The 22,011-nt window shown below is 41.0% G+C and overlaps 1 protein-coding gene and 1 non-coding gene across 6 annotated transcripts in view; both read left to right on the forward strand.

Annotated features, from left to right (window-relative positions):
- Nucleotides 1-9,141, forward strand: part of KANTR (KANTR integral membrane protein) — a 33,532-nt gene extending 24,391 nt beyond the window's left edge. For 4 of the 5 annotated variants that reach the window (XR_008518075.2, XM_054544585.2, XM_054544584.2 and 1 more), the window contains one exon: nucleotides 5,196-9,141. Coding sequence is in view for 3 of the 5 variants with exons in the window: in XM_054544585.2 (XP_054400560.1) it covers nucleotides 5,992-6,222 (231 nt within the window). In the remaining 2 variants the exon portion in view is untranslated. Of the gene's footprint in view, nucleotides 1-524; nucleotides 3,357-5,195 lie in introns of those variants that run through there. The other variant, XR_008518076.2, reaches the window with a different exon arrangement.
- A 3,052-nt stretch (nucleotides 9,142-12,193) lies between these two features.
- On the forward strand, nucleotides 12,194-12,254 carry LOC112131141 (U7 small nuclear RNA). The gene has a single exon (XR_002913283.1). It is a non-coding gene; the product is annotated as a U7 small nuclear RNA (small nuclear RNA).
- Nucleotides 12,255-22,011: the final 9,757 nt, after the last annotated feature.

The following is a 22,011-nucleotide window of genomic DNA, read 5'->3' on the forward strand; positions in this document are numbered from 1 at the left end:
GTACAATGGCTCATGCCTGTAATCTCAGCACTTAGGGAGGCCAAGGCAGGCAGATCACTTGAACCCAGGAGTTCGAGACCAGACTGGGCAACATGACGAAACCCCATCTCTACAAAAAATACAAAAATTACCCGGGTGTGGTGGTGCATGCCTGTGGTCCCAGCTACTTGGGAGGCTGAGGTGGGAGGATGGCTTGAGCCCGGGAGGCGGTGGCTACAGTGAGCTGCACTTGAGCCTAGGCGGCAGAACTAGACTGTGTCTCAAATGTGGGTTGGGGGGAGGGGGGAGGGATAGCATTGGGAGATATACCTAATGCTAGATGACGAGTTGGTGGGTGCAGCGCACCAGCATGGCACGTGTATATATATGTAACTTACCTGTACATTGGGCACATGTACCATAAAACCTAAAGTATAATAATAATAATAATAATAATAATAATAAAAGAAAAAAATAAAAATAAAAATAAAAAAATAAAAAGGCTAAAATAGAAAAAAAAAAAAAAAAAATCTTTTTTTTTTTAGATGGGTTCTCACTACATTGCCGAGACTGGTCGTGAACTCCTGTGCTCAAAAGGATCCTCCTGCCTCCATTTCCCAAGTAGCTAGGATTATAGATGTGCATCACCATGCCTGGCTAAATCATTTTTTTATTGATTTGTAGGTGTTCTTTATGTGGATCCTTATCATTGTCAGTTGTATGTGTTGAATAGCTTCTGTAATTTTGAAGCTTTTTTAATGGTGTCTTTGCATGAGCAGAAATTCTTATTTTTCTTTCTTTTTTTTTTTTTTTTTTTTTGAGACGGGGTCTCACTCTTTCACCCAACCAAGCTGGAGTGCAGTGGTGGGATCACAGCTCACTGCAGCCTTGACCTCCCTGGGCTCAGGTGATCCTCCCACCTCAGCTTCCCGAGTAGCTGGGACTACAGGTGTGTGCCATGCCTGTAAATTAGCCATACCTGGCTAATTGGTATTTTTTATTTTTTGTAGAGACAGGGTCTCCCTGTTGCCCAGGCTAGTCTTATTTTTGAGTTGAACAAATCCATCTTTTCTGTATTATCGCCAGCAATTTTTTGTCTTGTCTTCTCTAACCTATAGTTATAAACATTTTCTTTATTTTCTTCTAATAAAAGTTTTAAAAGTTTACCTTTCACATTTAAGTCCAAATGGAATTGGTTTTTGTGTGGTATAAGGTAGGGAGCTGGTTTCATTATTTTCCATATGGATAACATAATAATCTGAGAAACCACCTCTGGCTGGAGCATCAAAGTTCCATATCCATATAGATCTGTTTCTGGCCTCTCTTTGCTGTTGGCTAGCTTTTTGTCCCTGAACCAGTACTATACTGCCTTAATTACCTTGCCTTCATAATAAATCTTGATATTTGATAAAGCAAAATCTTCCCATCTTATTTTTCTTCAGAAGTATCATGTATTTTTAGCCCTTTGTTATTATATTTATTTATTTATTTATTTATTTTGAGATAGGTTCTTGCTCTGTCACCCAGGCTGGAGTACAGTGGTGTGATCTTGGCTCATAACAGCCTCAACCTTCTGGGCTCAAGCGGTCCTCCCACCTCAGCCTCCTGGGTAGCTGAGACTACCATCATGCCATCATGCCCAGCTAATTTTTGTATTTTTTGTAGAGACAGGGTTCCCCGCATGTTAACCAGGCTGGTCTCGAACGCCTGTGCTCAAGCAATCCACCCACCTTGGCCTCCCAAAGTGCTGGGATGACAGGCATGAGCTACCTTGACCAGCCCCCCTTTGTTATTTTATTTTATTAATTTAGTCATTTGAGACAGGGTCTTGCTGTGTCACACAGGCTGGCGTGCAGTGGTGCAGTAAGTTCACTGCAGCCTCAACCTCCAGGGCTCAAGCAGTTCTCCTACCTCAGCCTTCCAAGTAGCTGGAACTACAGGGGCATGCCACCACACCCAGCTAATTTTGGTATTTTTTTGTAGAGACAGGGTTTTGCCATGTTCCCCAGGCTGGTCTCGAACTCTTGGCCTCAAGTGATCCTCCTGCCTTGGCCTCCCAAAGTGCTGGGATTACAGGTGGGGGTTACCACGCCCGGCCCCCCTTTGTGTTTTTTTAAACACGTTTCAGAATCAGCTTGTCATGTTCTATAAAAATGTTGGAATTGCAATGAATCTGTAGATCATTTTGAAGAGAATCGATGTTTATGGTGTTGAGTCTCCCTCCCTAAGAGCCTGACATAGCTCTCTATTGTAAATAAATTATTGAATGTCTTCTGGCAGAGCTTTATATTTTTCTGCATAAGGTCTACATATCTTGTGTTAGATTTATTTATTTATTAGAAACTTTATGGGTTTTCTGCTATTATAAGTGGGATCTTCTATTGTATTTTTTATCTCTTTTGTAGGTATATATAAATGAAGTTGGCTTTTGTATATTAGTATTATAACCATTTGCCTTATTACACTTTTTATTATTTATTTTATTTATTTATTTATTATTTATTTATTTTTGAGGTCACAGCTCTCTCAGTTGCCCAGGCTGGAGTGCAGTGGCGCGATCTCGGCTCACTGCAACCTCTGCCTCCCGGGTTCAAGCAATTCTCCTACTCAGCCTTCCCAGTAGCTGGGATTACAAGCGCGTGCCACCACGCTCAGCTAACTTTTTGTATTTTTAGTAGAGATGGGGTTTCACCATGTTGGCCAGGCTGATCTCGAACTCCTGACCTCAAATGATCCACCTGCTTCGGCCTCCCAAGGTGTTGTTTTTTTTGTTTGTTTTTGGTTTTTGAGATGGAGTCTCGCTCTGTCTCCTAGTCTGGAGTGCAGTGGCGCAATCTCGGCTCACTGCCACCCCCACCTCCCAGGTTCAAGCAATTCTCCTGCCTCAGCCTCCTGAGCAGTTGGGATTACAGGCTTCCACCACCATGCCCAGGTAGTTTTTGTATTTTTAGTAAAGACGGAGTTTCACCATGTTGGTCAGGCTGGTCTCTCGAACTCCTGACCTCAGGTGATCTGCCTGCCTTGGCCTCCCAAAGTGCTGGGATTATAGGAGTGAGCCGCCACGCCCGGCCCTAAACTTATTTTTAAGTAGGTTTTTATTCTGAAATAGTTTTAGATTTACAGAAAAGTTAGTTAAGAGATAGTACAGAGAGTTTCTGTATATTCCTCACTGTAGTACATTTATCAAAAATAAGAAAGCAACATTGCTATATTACTACTACCCAAACATCAGACTTTACATGGCTTTATCAGTTTTTTTCACTGGTGTCCTTTTTTTGTTCCAGGATCCAATTCAAAATACACATTGCATTCAGTTGTCATGTCTCCATAGTGTCCTCTGGTCTATGACAGTTTCTCAGTCTGTTCTTGTTTTTTTTTTTTTTTTTTTTTTTTCCAGAAGTCCATTAAGCTGAGAATGTCCTTGTTTTTTATGACCTAACAGTTTTAAGGAATACTGTTGAATGTTCCTCAGTTTGTATTTGTCTGAAGTTTTGCTTATATTTAGACTGGAGTTGTTTTTGGAAAGAACACCAGAGTTTAAATGCCTTTCTTATCAGATCATATCAGAGGTACCTGGTATCCATTGGCATCCCTGGTTTTGTGAACCTTCATCCCTTGGTTAAGGTGGTGTTTGCCAGGTTTTCCCCCTGGCAAGTTGCTGCCTTTCCCTTTTCATAGTCTGTTCTTTGGAAGACTCTAGCCCACCCTCAAGGAGGCGGGAAGAATTGAGCTACAGCTCCTGGAAGGAGGGGGTGTATCCCTGTATATCATTTGAAATTCTTCTGTAAAGATTTGTCTCTTATCCCTTATTTATTTATTCAGTCACTTTTATCAGTATGAACTCATGCATTTTTATTTAATAATTTGAGTTATAAATCTAATACTGTGTTCTTTGTTTTGTTGGTCAAATCAGTCCAGTTTTGGCCACTGGGGACTCTTGCCAGTTGGCTCCTGTGTCCCTTTCACATACTCCCATCCTTTGGTTTTGAGCACTGCTTTACTTGCCAGCACTAGGAAATGCTCCAGACTCATCTTGTATTTTCCTCTCTTAGTGCTGGAATCAGCCATTTTTCCAAGGAGCCCTGGTTCCTTTTAAGGTGTCTGTATATTCTTTTATGTTTTCTATGGTGACAACCATATCAGCTATAAATAATGACAGTTTTGTCTTTTCCTTTCCAATCTTTATGCCTTTATTTTTCTTGTCATACTGAGATGACCAGGACATCAGTACAATGATGACAGCATGCATCTGTGTCTTGTTGTGTATTTTAGAGGAAACACCACTAACTTTTCCCTATTAAGAATGATACCGTATTTGCTATAGATTTCCTACAGGTTTTATCAGGTTAAGCAAGTTCCATCCTATTACTCTATACTAAGAGGCTTTTATTTTTTTAATAATGAAAGGGTGTTGAATTTTTACCAAATGCCTTTTCTGTTTCTTATGATAATTATATGTTTTTTCTCCAATAATCTGATATGTGGTAAATGACATTTATAGATTTTCCTCATGTTAGACCATCTTTGCATTTCTTGTATAAACACAACTTGGTCATGGTCTTTCATTTTTTATACAGTGCTGGACTCAGGTTGGTAAACAAAAGTTTGGAATTTTGCAACTGTGTCCATGAATAAAATTGGTCTTTACTTTTCCTTTCTCAGGCTGTTCTTACTGGCTTTTGGCATTAAGGTTCTGCTGGTATAGAATGACTCAGAGTGTTCCCTCTTTTACAATATTCTGGAAGATGCTGTATAACTTTGGAATGATTGGTTTGGTAGAACTCCTGCAAAACCATCTTGGTCTAGTGTTTTCCTTTTCAATATTGAATTAGTATTAAACTTATAAATTAAAATCTTTTCAAAATTGTAAATAAGAAGGTTGAAATTTGCCTCCATGTTTATTTTATAAGCTTTATGCTTGAAATGGCTACACACAAATCCTGAGCAAGACTTTTTAATGATGCATTCTTCAAATTCTTAACAGTCGCCATCCATAAATGTCTTTCTTTGTACAAGTAGGTGATAAAATATTTAAAGCCAATTTTTAAATGTTTCAAAGATATTTAACAATTGGAATTATATGTAACAGCTTTTCTTTTTGTTTGACTGACAAGTATATTGTTAAAACTTCTCTTGATGATGTGAGTAGATTTCAAATCCAGTTGAACGCTTTCATATTAACAATTTCAAAATAATGATGAAGCTCTTATTTGCAGAACATGCATCATTATTAGAACCATCACCCTGCAGCTAGCTTGGATACCATTAAAAGGGCTCATCAGCTGCAAACGGATTAAAGTATCTGGTACTCGGGAAGACAGAGTTTCAGGGTTTCTACCTGGAGCTACACCCTCAGGAAGCCCCTCCTTGGCCTCCCTTCACCCAGTCCCATCCCAACCAGTCACAACTTGGGCTGTGCGTGGTGTTTCTTGGAAACTGGAACACAGACTCCTCCAGCAGCTCCACAGGCCCCTTGTCCTCAATGAGCAGAAGACTACAGGAGCTGGCTACTGAAGAGGCTGTCCAAGTGATAGAGCACCTTCTTGGCCCTGTTTAGCACATTTACTGCAGAGCTGGATGCTACTTATTTGTGCTCACCACCTTCAGGGACTGCAGAGAGATTTGTCAGACCCTACTTCACTAAGGGCCACCCTCTAAGGATCTCCAGAAGAGGCTGCCCATAGAGAGAAGTGGCCTGCCTAGGGTCTCCACTTCCTCAGGTCCTACCCGGACACCTCTAGGGCTGAGGGGATCAGTATCTCTTCACCTACCTGTAATCCACATACCAAGTGGAAGAATCTGCCTGCTATTTTTTGTTTGTTTTGGCGGGAAGAGTTTTAACTACTGCTGTAATTCCTTTAGTAGCTATGGAACTGTTGAGGATTTCTTTTTCTTCTTGAGTCGATTTTGGTAAGAGAACAGTTTTCTAGGAGTTGGTCCATTTTGTCTGCATTTTCAAATTCATTGGCATAAAGTTTCCTTTTTATTCTCTGCTGTGTATAAACTGTAACAATGTCTCCTTTTTCATTACTGATATTGGTTATTTGTGCCTTCTCACTTTTTTTCTTGATCAATCTCACCAGAGGTTTATCTATTTTATTAGTCTTTTCAAAGAACCAACTTTTGGCTTTGTTGCTCCTCTCTATTGTATCTTTGTTTTCTATTTCTTTAATTTCTGCTCTTATCTTTTTTGATCTCCTTCCTTCCACATTTTTTGGGTTTATTCTGTTGTTCTTTTTCTAATTTAACTGGACATTGAGCTCATTAATTTTCATTCTTGCCCATTTTCTAATTCGTGCGTTTAAGGATATAATTTCCCTCTAACTCCTGCTTCTCCATAAGTTTAGATATGTAGTATTTTCATTATTGCTCAGTTATAAGTACTTCATTTCCATCAAGGTTACTTCTTTGACCTGTAAGTTATATAGAAATGTGTTTTTAGATTTCCAAATGTTTGGGGATTTAAAATTTTATCTCTTTGTTATTGAAATCTATCTTAATTGCATTATGGTCAGAGGATGTGGCTTGTGTGACAACAACTCTGAAATTTTTTAGACTTGTTTTATGGCTTAGTATGTGACCAATATTTTTGAATACTTCCTATGTGCTAATTTATAAGAATGTGTGTTCTCTAATTGTTGAATACAGAGATCTACATATGTCTATTATCAAGTTTGTGAACTATTGTTCAATTTTTACTTATCTATACTGATTTTTTTGGTCATTATCTACTGATAATTGAAAGAGGTGTGTTAATGTTCAACTGTAATGGTGGATTTGGCAATTTCTCCTTGTAATTCTATCTCGTTTCTTGCTTTATATATTTCGAGGGTGTTCATTAGGAATATTCAAATTAAAAATTGTTATATATTCCTGATAAATATGTAATGACCCTCTCTATTCCTGATAATGCATTTTTCTTTGAAACCTATTTTATCTTATATTAATGTAGTAACACAAACTTTTCTTGTTGGGATTTGTGTGGTATATAATTTTCCATCCTTTTACTTTTGAGCATTTTCATGCCATTATGCTTTAATTATATCTCTTGGAAACAACATATAACTGGACCTTTTAAAAAATCTAATCTGATTATCTCTTTTGGTTGGCAAGTTTAGTCTGTTTACATTTACTGTGATGTATTTGGGCTTGTTTCTACCATCATACTTTTTTATTTCTGTTTACCACCACTACCTTTTCGGTGCTTCATTTTCTCTTTTCTCGCCTGCTTTTTTAGTTTTGAGATTTGTTTTCTTATTCAATTTTTTCCTCCCTATTTTTAAATTTTTTTCTATTCTTTCTGCGGTTATCCTTGATGTTTTCCATATGTGTTTAACTTATAAAGTCTAAAGTTAAACAATATTTTAGCCCCCTTCTTAAAGAATGCAGGAAGCTTAGAAACCTTCAACTCTAGTCATTCCTCTCCTGATCACATACTGTTGTTTTCAAATATGTTAGTTTGTTCCTTTTTATAAACCTCACAATTTTACATCATTGTCAGTATTATTTTATATAGACAGTGTTTGTTTGGACTTACATGCATACATTCTTGTATCGCAGATCATCCTTTGGGATCATTTTCTTTCATTATGAATATAGTGTTTAAGTGGGTTTTTTTTTTTAGTACAGGTCTCTTGATGTTAAATTCTTCCAGTTTTTCTTATATGTAAATGTCTTTATTTTATCCTCATTCTTAAAAGATAGTTTGTTACAGGTATTTTTACTCAACACTTAGAATATATGGTTCCATTATCTTTTGGCTTTGAGAAGTCTGTTGCTATTAAGAAGTCGACTATCAGACTAATTGCTGGTTGTGTGTGTGTGTGTGTGTAGTAGTAGTAGTAGTAGTAGTAGAATGTGCAGGGGGTCCTGCAGTTTTACTCTAACATGTTTACATATGTATTTTTTTTCATTCTACTTTGGGAATGTCATGCTTCGTGGCTCAGTGGATTCATGCTTTTCGTAATTTCTGGGAAATTCTCAACCATTATCTCTTCAAATATTGCCTTTCATTTTTTCTAGTTTTTCTTTCTCAGAATACAGTTAGTCATATTTTGGACCTCCTCATTCTATCTTCTGTATCTCATAACATCTCTGAGATTTTCTATCTCCTTGTCTTTCTGCACTTCATTCTGGATAATTTCTTTAGGTATATCTTTCAGCTTACTGATTCTCTTTTCAACTATGTCTAATCTGCTCTTTAATCTGCCCATTGAGTTTTTTATTTCAAAAGTTATATTTTTCATTTGTACAAACCTCATATATTTTACTTGCTAATCTGCCTAGTCATCCCTAATAGTCTCTTATTGCTTGGTCATCTTTGTGATTACATCTGTTATTACTTCTTTAAAACATTTTATATAATTTTTGTTCAACCAGTAGTCACTGTTTGCATGAGTATGACATTGTAAGTATTGTTCACATCAAAACTACATAGTATATTCTGATTACATATCCTTTGTTGTATACCCTTTCGTTTTCCTTGGAGCTAATAATTGTGTATTTTGTTTTCTTTTGCTTAGTGTTCTAGTACCTATTAACTATTCTTCTCTGAAATTCTTTATACAATCCAAATCGGATCATGTCCTTCCACTATTCAGAATTCTCCCATGGCTCCCACCTCCCTCAACAAAAGCCAAAGCCCTCACCATGGCCCAAAAGTCCCTACATAATCTGGTTCCCTTTACCTTTCTTACCTTGTCTCCTATCACTCTCAGTATCACTCACTCTTCTCCAGCTACACTGGCCTCCTTGCTGTTCCCCAAGTGTACTAGATACCCTTCCTTTTCAGGGCCTTTGTACTTATTCTTCTCACTGCCTGAAACACCCTTCCTCTTAAATAATCTGATGAGTTGCCCTAGCACTTCCAGTGTGCTCAAATGTCACCTCCCTAGAGAAGTGTTTCCTGATCAACATATCTAAAATTGCCCCATCACATGCATTTTATATCCCTTTATCCTACTTCATGTATGTTTTTCTACAAAGCACTGATCACCACCTGGTATATTTTATATTTATTTATTGTGGTTAGTGTTTGTCTCTCTTCAGTAGACTGTAAGCTCCATAAAGCAGGGACTTCTGTTTTGTTCACTGCTGTATCCCCAGTGCCATAAACAACAGTGCATAGTAGACACTCAATAAATATTTGTGGAATAAACTGAATGAATGGATGAATGACTTAATTGATTAATGTGGAGGATAGAGAGATAAAGGCCTTGAGGAGTAGGCTAGGCACAAAGGCCTTTAATGCCATGCTAAGGAACTTGGATATCATTTTTCATAAGGTTGGGGGCTGTGAAGAAGCAGTGAGGATAGCTCCTGGGTTCTTTTGGGAGGCAAGTTCTCAGTTGGTAGGGTTGTGGCAAAGCCCCATATTTTCTGACTGGCTGTACACCCTAGGGCTCCTGAAGGCAGGCCTGCCTCTTACTCAAATAGCCCTCAAACTGCTGTGTTGTCATGCTGCCTGTTACCTGGTGAAAAACAAAACCCCAACTCTCATTAGGCTTTCTGATCCCAGCTATCATCCCCCTTTCTCTTGCACTGTGAGGAACTGTTTCCTGGTCCCCAGGCCAAGCGGACCACTCTCATTATACTTTACCTGTGGTACTTGGTGGTGGTAGGGGGGCTGCAGGGGATGGCGTGGAAGTTGGCATGATACTGGACTCATAGTAAGTGTTGTTATAATGGGAGATACCCATAGGAGGGTAAGTTACAGCTCAAAAAGAGTATTTTTCATTGTCAAAGTGAGAACAGGCTGTGTGGGGTTTTAGTCCTGACTTTGCCCCTAGCCCTACTGGGGCCTAGTCTGGCTCCAGTGTTTCTGCCTGCCCATGACTCCGGATACTAATTCTGTTGTCTAATGTGTGACCTACTCTCCTGTTTTGGTCATCCACTAATTTCATCAGCATGCCATCAGAATTATACAGAATGCTATGTATAAGTTCAGTTGAGCAAAATTTGACCACTTACTGTGTGTCAGGCTTCCTGCTGTACACTGAAGACACAGAGATGAACGAGGTGTGTTCCCAGACACAGAACTGTAATTTCAGGGCAGTGTGGTCAGTGCAGTAACACTGGTGGGAAGAATAGACTGTAAGAGCCCCTAAGGAATACACAACCCAGCTCAGGGGACCAAGGAAGCTTTCTTGGAAGAGATGGCATATGAACTAAATCTTAAAAGATTTAGTTTAACTTTCTAATGTTAAACTGCTCTTGCATTTCTGGGATTAAACTGAACATTTTTATGTTGTATTAAATCTTACTCATTCTGGATGTAGTTTGCTAATAAACTGTTTAGGATTTTTGCATCTTTAGCCATCTGTATTTGTCTGGTTAAGGTTATAGTGATCTTATCCAATAAATAAATCAATTTTCTAGGAATTGGTCCACTTCATGTAGTTTGCAAATTAATTATATTCTCTTATTTTTAAATTTTTACTGTATCTTTTATGTTGTTCGTATTATTTGTACCTTTTCTATTTTTTGTTAGTCTCTCCAAAGATTTTTTGTTTAGCGATTGGCCTTGAAAGCTTGCCTTACATATTTAACCTAAAGTCCAAAGTTAAACATACTCCCCACCCAAAGAATTCACAGACTTTATAAATCTTTAATGTCTCCCAATTGACATGTTATTATATCTACTATTTTTGTTCCTCCCTTATTAAGGATGACACTAACAATATCATTTTATGCAAACATTGTTTGTTTAAATACTCATTTACCTTTTATTTGCCCATCTTTCTTCTTTTACCTCAGATGTTGTTTTTGGGATGATTTTTCTTCTTCTTTTTTTTTTTGAGATGGAGTCTCACTCTGTCGCCCAGGCGGGAGTGCAGTGGCGCGATCTGGGCTCACTGCAAGCTCCGCCTCCTGGGTTCACACCATTCTCCTGCCTCAGCCTCCCGAGTAGCTGGGACTACAGGCGCCTGTCACCATGCCTGGCTATTTGTGTGTGTGTGTGTGTGTGTGTGTGTGTGTGTGTGTGTGTGTGTGTGTGTGTGTGTGTGTGTTTAGTAGAGACGGAGTTTCACCGTGTTAGCCAGGATGGTCTCGATCTCCTGACCTCGTGATCCGCCTGCCTTGACCTCCCAAAGTGCTGGGATAACAGGCATGAGCCACTGCTCCCAGCCTGATTTTTCCTCTTCTTGAAATACATACAGAACTTTAGAAAATCCTTTAGCATAGATCACTTAATTGGAAACTCTTAGTCTGTGTTTATCTATAAATGCCTTTTTTTCCCTTTATTCTTCTTAAAAGATAGGTTTGCTAGGTACCTACTTCTAAATTGCCTTTTTTAGAAGGATATTAAACACTGACACTAAGAGGACATTATGACACTCATGTGGTTTCTATTATTACTGTTGCAAAGTCTACTGTCACTCTAATTTTTTTTGTAGGTGTTCTTTTTCTCTGGCTGCTTTGAAGGTCCTTTGATTATTGCTTGACTCTATAAGATCTTTTTAGTTGGTGTTGTCTTGCAAATGTTCCTTTTTATAGCTTCCTAATCTTGCCCTATGAATGCAGTGTTTTCTTCTTGTCACTCTGATGACATTAAATAATAATGTCTTTTTAAAAAAGTGTTCTCCCTACAATTTTATTTATTTATTTATTTATTTATTGAGACAGAGGCTCACTCTGTCACCCAGGCTGGAGTGCAGTGGTGCGATCTCATCTCACTTCAACCTTTGCCTGCTGGGTTTAAGTGATTCTTCTGCCTCAGCCTCCCAAGTAGCTGGGATTACAGGCGCCCACCATCACACCCGGATAATTTTTGTATTTTTAGTAGAGACAGGATTTCACCATGTCGGTCAGGCTGGTCTCAAGCTCCGGGCCTGAAGTGATCCATACACCTTGGCCTCCCAAAGTGCTGGGATTACAGGCGTGAGCCATCGCGCCCGGCCCTACATAATTTTTGTTTCCAAACATATATATTTCATTGTCAGCAGCAGTGAGAAACTCACTGACACCAGATTTGGCCAAAGACACCACAGATAACACAGGCATGACATATTCTGAAGCCTTAGAAAGAATTTGTATGAATAGTGGGCCGGGGGGCCCTCTACTGTGTGCAAACATGGGTCAGTACCACAGTTCTGTCACTTGCGAGTATGGTAGTTCAGTGGACTTGAGCCAGACTGCCTGGATTCAAATCCCAGAGCTGGTCAAGTCACTTGACCTCAATTTTCTGTAGTTTCTTCTGTAAAAATGGGGATAGTAGTGTTACAGCTCTTTTAGAATTTGTCTAGCAGGCATTCTGGTTTTTGCCAAAAGCCCCCTTAAAAATAAATAAAACAAAAATGGGGATAGTAGTAATGTGCACTTCATAGGATTATTGAGGGTATTAAATGAGTTAATCTACATATTTAGAATAATGCATGGCATGTAGTAAGCACTGTATATGTGTTTGCTATTACTACCATTATTACTTTCGCGACGAAGGGATTGAAGGAAGAAGAGCTTCTATGGTGCAATGGGGAAAGGAGTATATCCTGCCCTGTGTGCTCCCCTAATATCTTGGATATAAAAGCCATCCACAGAAAACACAGGGTCAGGAATTTGAAGGGGTTATTTGGGCATCTTAGAGTGTGGGATATCAAGTAGGCAGTCAGAATGGGATAGAATTCTTCAGTGGGAAGTATTGGATATTTCCTTTTTGGAGCAGAGCAGTACCATATGGGGGAACAGTGACAGAGGGATAATCTAGGGTCAGGGGATTTCTTAAGCAGTTAATAATGCTTTTTCTCTTAGGAACTAACCTGTCAGGTACTGAGAGGCTTTGAAGATGGCTCTTCAGGTTGGGGACACGCCTTTGTTAAGGGGGAAGACTGCTGCCAGGAGTTGATTCACATACTCAGAGGTAGGATTGACCACATAAAAAAAATGCTTTCAAGTCTTTGTTCTAAATTTTCTTTGACCCTCCGTAAGTTTGGGGAAAGTCCCAGCCTCAGTAACCGCCTCAGTAACCATCCCAGACACAGTCTAGAGGATATGAACAGGCAGAGTGGGTCATGTGGAAAACAGGCGCGTGGTGGGGAGGCCAATTTGAGGAGCCATTAGTATTAAAATGGAAAGTTCAAGAGATACAAAAATTATAAACAAAACTTTATCAAATCAAATCCAATAATGTATTAAAAGGATAATGAATCATAACAAAATGGATCTTATCCCGGGAATGCAGGATTGGCTTGGCATTAGAAAATCAATCATGCAGTTCAACATATTAACAAACCAAAAAGGAAAACCCATATGATTATTGCAATAAATGCAGAAAAAGCATTTGACAACATCCAACATCCATTCCTGAGTTTAAAAAACAAAAACCTCTTGGCAAACTAGAAGTAGAAGGGAACTTCTTCAATCTGATATAGGGCATCTGCAAAATAACCCACAGCTAACATTATATTTAGTGGTGAAAACTGAGTGCTTTCCCCCCCAAGATCAGAAATAAAACAGAGATGTCCACTCTCACCACTTCTATTTAGCATTATACTGAAGGTTCTAGGCAGTGCAGTCAGGCAAGAAAAAGAAGCAAAAGGCATCCAAATTGGAAAGGAAGAAGTAAAACTGTATTTACAGAAAATGTGATCATCTATATAGAAAATCCAACTGAGTCCACCAAAAATAAAACCCTACTAGAACTAATAAGTGAGTCTAACAAGTTGCAGGTTATAAGATCAATATACAAAAATTAGTTGTATATCTGTATACTAGCAATGAACAATTAGATACAGAAAGTTTTAAAATACCATTTACAATAACATCTAAAAATGTGACTTAGGAATAAATCTGACAAAAGATGTGGAAGACCTATACACTTGCTGAGAGAAAGAGGAGCCAAATTAATGAAAAACATTCGTGGGTTGGAAAACTTAGTATTGTTATGATGTCAGTTCTCCCCAAATTGATCCATAGATTAAATGTAATTCCTATAAAAATCTCAGCAGGCTTTTTGCAGAAATTTACAAACTGATCCTAAAATTCATATGGAAAGGCACTACAGAGCCTGGTACAGTGTGTAGAAACCCTGGGTAGGGTTCAGCTTTCCCACAGGATTAGGACTATCAGTGGAGTACATATAGAGAGGAAAAACAGTGACAGGGCCTCCAGTTGCAAACAGGTCTACAAAGAATATGAACAAGCAATTTCCTGAAGTGGAAAACCCAAAAAGCTAACAGGCCTAATAAAAGATGTTCAGATGTATTAACAGAAAAGTCTAAAATAAAACCACAGTGAGATTTTACTTTAGATTTCACAAACAGACAAAATTTTAAAAAGCTGGATCATGCCAAGTCCTTTAGTGGGGATATGGGGGCATAGGGACCCTCTTGCATTGGGATTGGGGACTTTGGCAGCCATCCCAGAGATGAATGTGGCACTATCCCCATGGGCCCTCCAAAGAAATTCTCACACAGGTCCATAAAGGGTCATGTAGAAGAATGTTCATTATGGTGTGGTTTGCAACAGTGGGAAGTCGAAGGCATGCTGGGTGTCCATCACCAGGGGCATACACAGGGAAATAGTGATGGGTGCACTCCACAGAGGACCTCTTAACCTTTAGACCAGTGAGTTAGATGTACACAGGGCAACACGATGATCTTCAGCACGTAGCACTGAGTGAAAAAGAATGAACCGTGTAACAGTACTACTCACAAGTTACAAATATATGCACATATACACCAAATACACACCTTACAGAAATGCACACAAAAGGACGTAAGTTAAACACATTTGAAAAATGCCTATGTCGGGGAGTCGGGAGGAATGGGAGCGTGGATGACAGGGAATAAATAAAACAAGAAAGTGGTGGAATTGCCAGTCACGGTGACTTACACCTGTAATCCCAGCACTTCGAGAGGCCGAGGCGGGCAGATTGCTTGAGCCTAGGAGTTCAGTTCCAGCCTGAGCAACATAGTGAGTCCTCATCTCTACAAAAAATACAAAATTAGCCAAATGTGGTGGTGTGTGCCTGTGGTCCCAGCTACCAGAGAGGCTGAGGTGGGAGGATTGCTTGAGCTTGAGCCCAGGAGTCTGAGACTGCAGTGAGCCGAGATTGCACCACTGCACTCCAGCCTGGGTGACAGAGTGAGACCCTGTCAAAAAAAAAAAAAAAAAAAAAAAGGGGGAGGAGAAAAAACAAGCAGAAAGTGTCTGTTCCCTTGGCCTAGTCACCCACTCCCCATGGCATCATCCTTTAGAGTCTGCTCTTCACTGAGGAGGAAACAGCCACACCTACACTCTGCTAACCTGAGGCCAGAATGCCCAGGTGAGCCTGGCGCAGACGGTCTGTACTTGGCTGGTTTTGAGTATGTGCTGGTGCGGCTCTTGCACACCCTCCCACCAGCACTGCAGCTGCCTGGAGCAGGTGTGGACATGCATTTCATCCCACAGAAGTTGCCTGCCGTGATCTACTATTGAGGGTGGGGGCTGGTCACAGAGTTTGGAAGTGAAGAGTTAGAGCGGCCCACTCCCCGTCAAACCATATGGTAACCAGACCATATGGTAACTAATTTCTGGTCCACATAACAGCCCTGCCAGTGCCCTGACTATGCTGAGACATGGGTGTATTTTCCTGGCCTCATTTAGAACCTTACCCTCTGACTTCCCCAGAAGCAGCTCTTGTAAACTCTTAGGGAAACTGAAGCCAGACTCACTGACTGAGAGATTCTCTCCAGCTTATCCTCTCCTGGAACTCCTCACCTAATTGTACCAATACTGCTCCTTCCATAACCAGCTAAGTGCATGCTTGCCATTCGGTTTTCAAAACAAAACAATACCTTGTTCAGTGATACATACATGGGAGGTGAAATTTTCTCAAAAGCAGGCCAGGCACAGTGACTCACGCCTATAATCCCAGCACTTTGGGAGGCCGAGGTGAGTGGATCACCTGAGGTCAGGAGTTCGAGACCAGCCTGGCCAACATGGAGAAATCCTGTATCTACTAAAAATACAAAAATTAGCCGGACGTGGTGGCATGTGCCTGTAATGTCAGCTGCTCTGAATGCTGAGGCAGGAGAATCACTTGAACCCAGGAGGTGGGGGTTGCAGTGAGCTGAGATCGTGCCACTGCACTCCAGCCTGGGCAACAAAAGTGAAACTCTGTCTCCAAAAAAAAAAAAAAAAAAATTTTCCTCAAAAATCGAGGAAATGAGAACATAAAGGTCAAGGTAGTGGTTTCTTCTGGGTGGGGGAAGGAGATGAGGGATCCACAGTTGGCTTCTCAAACTCTATAATGTTCCAGTTCTTAAGCCAGCTGGTGGGTAGATGGGTGTTTTCTTACATGTCTTTCAACTGTACATGGAAGTTTTCAAAACTTTTCTCTATGTTGAATACATTTAAAAGTTTGAAAGGAACACAAAGAGATTTCAAACCCGATAACATTTGCATTTATCAGAACACATAGAATAAAAGAGAATGACAACAATCACACTGGAATATCTGCCTATGAGGGGGTGGGTGTTGGAAACGGGAGTGAGGAATGAAGGTAAAGTTGAGTAAATAAATGAATAAGTAAATAAAAAGATAAGCATTTTACTGATCAAAGATAATAATGTAACATGACCAGTGGAGTATAGCTTCCTCCACCTTCTGCACCTGAGATTCAAAGGAAAAATAAATACTGAGCATGATCAAGAAACTGGTCCCTAATAAATCTGATTGATCCAAAACCAACAGGTACAAACTTAAATCACCTGAGTACTCAAAAGATTATTATAATCAAGTAAATCATTGCAACAGAGAGTTTTCTGAGGTGAAGGATTTTGAAGGCTCCTTCAAAAGTTGGTCATTCCTCCAAAGTTTTGTCGGGATTGCTTCCCAGCATTCCTAAAGGATTCAGATGCGGCCCTCGGTTCATTAGCCCATTTCACAGTAAAACTCAAAAGCCAGTGGGGAAAGCAGGGGGCTGAACTCATGTCCCTACAAGAGCAAAAGACCAAACCTTCATACCTTGGAAGTACAGTCCCATGTTGAACCATGTCTTGGAAATTGCCTCTGTAGCTTCAACACAAACAAAAACCTGGCTGTTGGAAAAATGTGTGCTTGATTTAACCTCAGCCATCCTTAGACTAGAAAAGAATCATGGGGGTTATATTGAGTCTGCTTGGATCACCCCTAGCCACACTCTCCCTCCTTTTGTCCCCCAGTCCTAGTGTCCCTATCTCCACTGATGGACAAATGGACATTTCCCCTCAACACTGAGGTCACGTATTCTGCCTTGTCTCTGCACTCAGGTTGCCTCGCCAGATCTGCTGTGGGCTGCAGTTTTAGTTGAGATCATGTTAGTTAGCTCTTATCTTATGAAATGGCTTTCTGTTACCATAGGATGCTTCATTGAGGTATGTGCCTTCCTGCCTAATCTTGTACGTCTACTGACATATCAGGTAGACATGTTCCTTGCAAACTAAACATAGTAATGCGCTGCAGGCCAGTTGGAGTATAACCGGACCTCCCCATGCCATTTGTATCACCCGGGTCTGACCCACAATAACTGTCTTTATGAGTTGAGCCCTTGCAGAAGTCCCAGCCAACTTGTGGACAGCTGACTTTAACAAGGGAGGGCAGCTGCTTAGGATGCTCCCGTTAAAATCAAAATTACACAGCACCTGTTGCCTCTTCTAGCCCCAGTGTCCACTTTCCATACTGGCAGAAGAGGGAAATGAGCCTATCATCAATGTCCTCCTCAAACTGGGTGTCTTAATGCCAACCACAGTCTATACAACAGCCATATCCTCGTGGTAAGAAAGTCAGCAAAATTTATGTCTAAGAGCAGATGGGTCTGTCATCATGATCAGGACCCACACCACATTAGCGAACATACGTCACCCCTGTTCATCCCAGACTTCTGAATCCACCATCATCCTCTCTGTGAATCCAGTTCAGGCTTCTTTGGGGTTGACCTGACCAACACTATTTCTCTGTCTCAGGACATCCCAATTCCCTAAAACTCTGTTTTCACCCACCATCAGCAACAGAGAGTTTGTTTCTTTTTGTTTGTTTGAGACGGAGTCTTTGCTCTTGTCGCCCAGGCTGGAGTGAAATGGCACAATCTTGGCTTAGTGCACCCTCTGCCTCCCAGGTTCAAGCAATTCTCCTGCCTCAGCCTCCCGAGTAGCTGGGACTACAGGTGTAAACTACCACGCCTGGCTGATTTTGTATTTTTACTAGAGATGGGGTTTCACCATGTTGGCCAGGCTGGTCTTGAACTCCTCACCTCAGGTGACCTGCCTGCCTCGGCCTCCGAAAGCGCTGGGATTACAGGCGTGAACCACCGTTCGCGGCCTTTTTTTTTTTTTTTTCATTTTTGAGCAGGGTCTCACTCTGTCGCTCAGGCTGGAGTGCAGTGGCGTGATCATGGCTCACTGCAGCCTCAGACTCCTGGGCTCAAGGCTCAGCCTCCCGAGTAGCTGGGATTACAGGCAAGAGCTACCATGCCCGGCATATATATATATATATTTTTGTTTTTTTGTTTGTTTGTTTGTTTTTGAGATGGAGTTTTGCTCTTGTTGCCCAGGCTGGAGTGCAATGGCACAATCTCGGCTCACCGCAGCCTCCGTCTCCTGGGTTCAAACGATTCTCCTGCCTCAGCCTCCCGAGTAGTTAGGATTACAGGCATGTGCCACCACACCCGGCTAATTTTGTATTTTTAGTAGAGACATCTCACTATGTTGCCCAGGCTGGTCTCAAACTCCTGGGCTCCAGCAATCCTCCTGCCTCAGCCTTCCAAATTGTTGGGATTATAAACATGAGCCACTGCACCTGGCCATATTAGTATACTATTGATGTTGAACCATAACATTCTAAGTGGCCGTAGGATTTTCTTTTCTTGGGTTCTCCCATCCAGTTTTATAATTTAGGTTATGCTAACCTCAAAAAGTGGAATAAATAGGTTTTACTTTTGTTATTATGCATATGATTGGAATTAACTATACCTTGAAGGTTTGCTACAGCTCACCTACAAAACCCACTGGGGTTTTGAGAGAGAACAGTTCTTTAACTACCATTTTTATTTCTTTAATACTTACTGGACTATTCAAGGCCTTTCTATTTGTGCCATTTTTAGCATGGCGTATTTTTCTAAGAATGTATCATTTATTTTCATCTAGGTTTTTTAATTCATTGGCATGTCATTCATAATTCTTTACTTTTAAAAAATCTATTTTTCTGGTCAGGCTCAGTGGCTCACGCCTGTAATCCCAGCACTTTGGGAGGCTGATCAGTGGCTCACGCCTGTAATCCCGGCACTTTGGGAGGCTGAGGCGGGCAGATCACCCAAGGTTGGGAGTTCGAGACCAGCCTGACCAACATGGAGAAAGCCCGTCTATACTAAAAAAAAATACAAAATTAGCCAGACGTGGTGGCACATGCCTGTAATCCCAGCTACTCGGGAGGCTGAGGCAGGAGAATCGCTTGAACCCTGGAGGCGGAGGTTGTGGTGAGCTGAGATCGTGCCATTGCACTCCAGCCTGGGCAACAAGAGCGAAACTCCGTCTCAAAAAAAAAAAAAAATCTGTTTTTCCCTAGTTGTTGCCCCCCTTATCATTCTATATCTTGTTTTTTGTTTTGTTTTGTTTTTTGTTTTTTGTTTTTTGTTTTGACAGAGTTTCACCACCGTGCCCAGCCTATATCTTGGTTTTTTAATTTTCTTTTTGTTTTTTTATTGATCACTGGTCAGAAGTCTGTCTCTTTTATTGGTCTTTTCAAAGAATCTGCTTTGGTTTGCTTAATTTTCACTGTTGTCTTTTGTTGTCTATTTTATTTCTGTCTTATTTCTTTCTTGTTTCTTTGAATTTATTTTTATTTATTTATTTTTTTGAGACGGAGTTTTGCTCTTGTTGCCCAGGCTTTAGTTCAACGGCGCGATCTCAGCTAACCATAGCCTCCGCCTCCCGGGTTCAAGTGATTCTCCTGCCTCAGCCTCCCGAGTAGCTGGGATTACAGGCATGCGCCACGACGCCCAGCTAATTTTGTATTTTTAGTAGAGACGGGGTTTCTCCATGTTGGTCAGGCTGGTCTTGAACTCCCAACCTCAGGTGATCCGCCCACCTCGGCCTCCCAAAGTGCTGGGATTACAGGCACGAGTCACCACGGCCGGCCTTTGTTTCTTTGAATTTAGAAATATAGGCTCGGCGTGGTGGTTCATGCCTGTAATCCCAGCACTTTGGGAGGCCGAGGCGGGCGGATCACCTGAGGTCGGGAGTTCAAGACCAGCCTGACCAACATGGAGAAACCCCGTCTCTACTAAAAATACAAAATTAGCTGGGCGTGATGGCGCATACCTGTAATCCCAGCTCCTCGGGAAGCTGAGGCAGGAGAATCGCTTGAACCCAGGAGGTGGAGGTTGCAGTGAGCTAAGATTGTGCCATTGCACTCCAGCTTGGGCAACAAGAGCAAAACTCTGTCTAAAAAAAAATAAATAAATAAAATAGAAATAGAAACAATGTGTCATTGGCACAGAAACAGAAAAGTAGACCAATACAACAGCATAGATGCAGACACCTGTGTATAAAAACCTATTGTATAACAAATCAAGGGAGAAAGGACAGTTGCTTAGTTAAAGGTGTTGAGAAAACTGGCTCATGACAGAGAACAATAAAACTGGATCCCTTCCTCATGACATGTACAAAAATGGATTCTAGGGGCCAGGCACAGTGTCTCAACGCCTGTAATCTCAGCACTTTGGGAGGTCGTGGCGGGCGGATCACTTGAGGTCAGGAGTTCAAGACTGGCCTGGTCAACCAGACATGGTGAAACACCATGTCTACTAAAAATACAAAAAATTAGCCAGGTGTGGTGGCGTGTGCCTGTAGTCCCAGCTACTCAGGAGGCTGAGGCAGAAGAATCGCTTGAACTTGGAAGGCAGAAGTTGCAGTGAGCCAAGATTGTGCCATTGCTCTCCAGCCTGGGTGACAGAGCGAGACTCCATCTCAAAAAAAAGGATTCTAGGTAGATTGAGGACCTAAATGTGAAAATAAAACTGTAATGTTAATAGAAATTGTAGGGAGATGTCTGTGACCTATGGGCTTGGACAAAACTTCAAGACTATAATCCATATGCTGAAGAGATGATTGGATTATAGCAAAATTAAGGTTTTGTGCTCAATGAAAGACACTATGGACAAAAGTAAGAGATAATGTGCAGATTGGGAGAGGATATTTGCAATGCATAAACCAACAAGGGATTTGATACCTAGAATATAAAAAGATTTCCTGTGAATCATCAAGAAGAGAGGCTGGGTGTAGTGATTTACACCTGTAATCCCAGTACTTTGGGAGGCTGAAGCAGGAGGATTGCTTGAGGCCAGGAGTTTGAGACCAGCCAGACAGTACAACATGACCCTGTCTCTAGAAAAAAAAATTTTAATTACCTGGTTGTGGTGGCACACGCCAGTCATCATCCTAGCTACTTGGGAAGCTAAGGCGGGAGGATCACATGAGCCCAGGAGTTTGAGGTTACAGTGAGCTGTGGTCATGCCACTGCACTCCAGCCTGGGTGACAAGCAAGACCCTGTTTTTAAAAACAAAACAAAAGAAGGAGGAGGAGGAGGCAGGAGGAAGGAGGAGGAGGAGGAGGAAGGGAGAGAAGGAAGGGGGAGGAGGAAGGGGAAGGACAAAAGAAGAAGGAAGAAAGAAGAAGAAGACAGCAACGCCAATAGAAAATTAGCCAAAGCATACAATAGGCAATTTGCAGAGGAAGAAATTTGAAAAGCCAGCAGTATATGATGAGGTGTTCAAGATCATTGCAAGTATGAGGAATTAAAATAACATATCAGTTTATCAGCCCGACAAATTTAAGAAGCAGGATAATGCCAAGTGGCAGTGGGAGTGTAAGGACCTACAAACCCTCCTGCATGGCTGATGGGAGTGTGGACTGGGGCAGCTGTTCCAAAGAGCTGTCTGGAAGTACCTTGTAAAATTAGATATGCATTTACTGGGCCAGGTGCGGTGGCTCACTCCTGCAATCCCAGCACTTTGGAAGGCCGAAGCAAGTGGAGCGCCTGAGGTCACTCAGGAGTTCCAGACCAGCCTGGCCATCATG

Source organism: Pongo abelii, chromosome X (genome assembly GCF_028885655.2).
Source record: "Pongo abelii isolate AG06213 chromosome X, NHGRI_mPonAbe1-v2.0_pri, whole genome shotgun sequence".
Lineage (NCBI taxonomy): Eukaryota > Metazoa > Chordata > Mammalia > Primates > Hominidae > Pongo > Pongo abelii.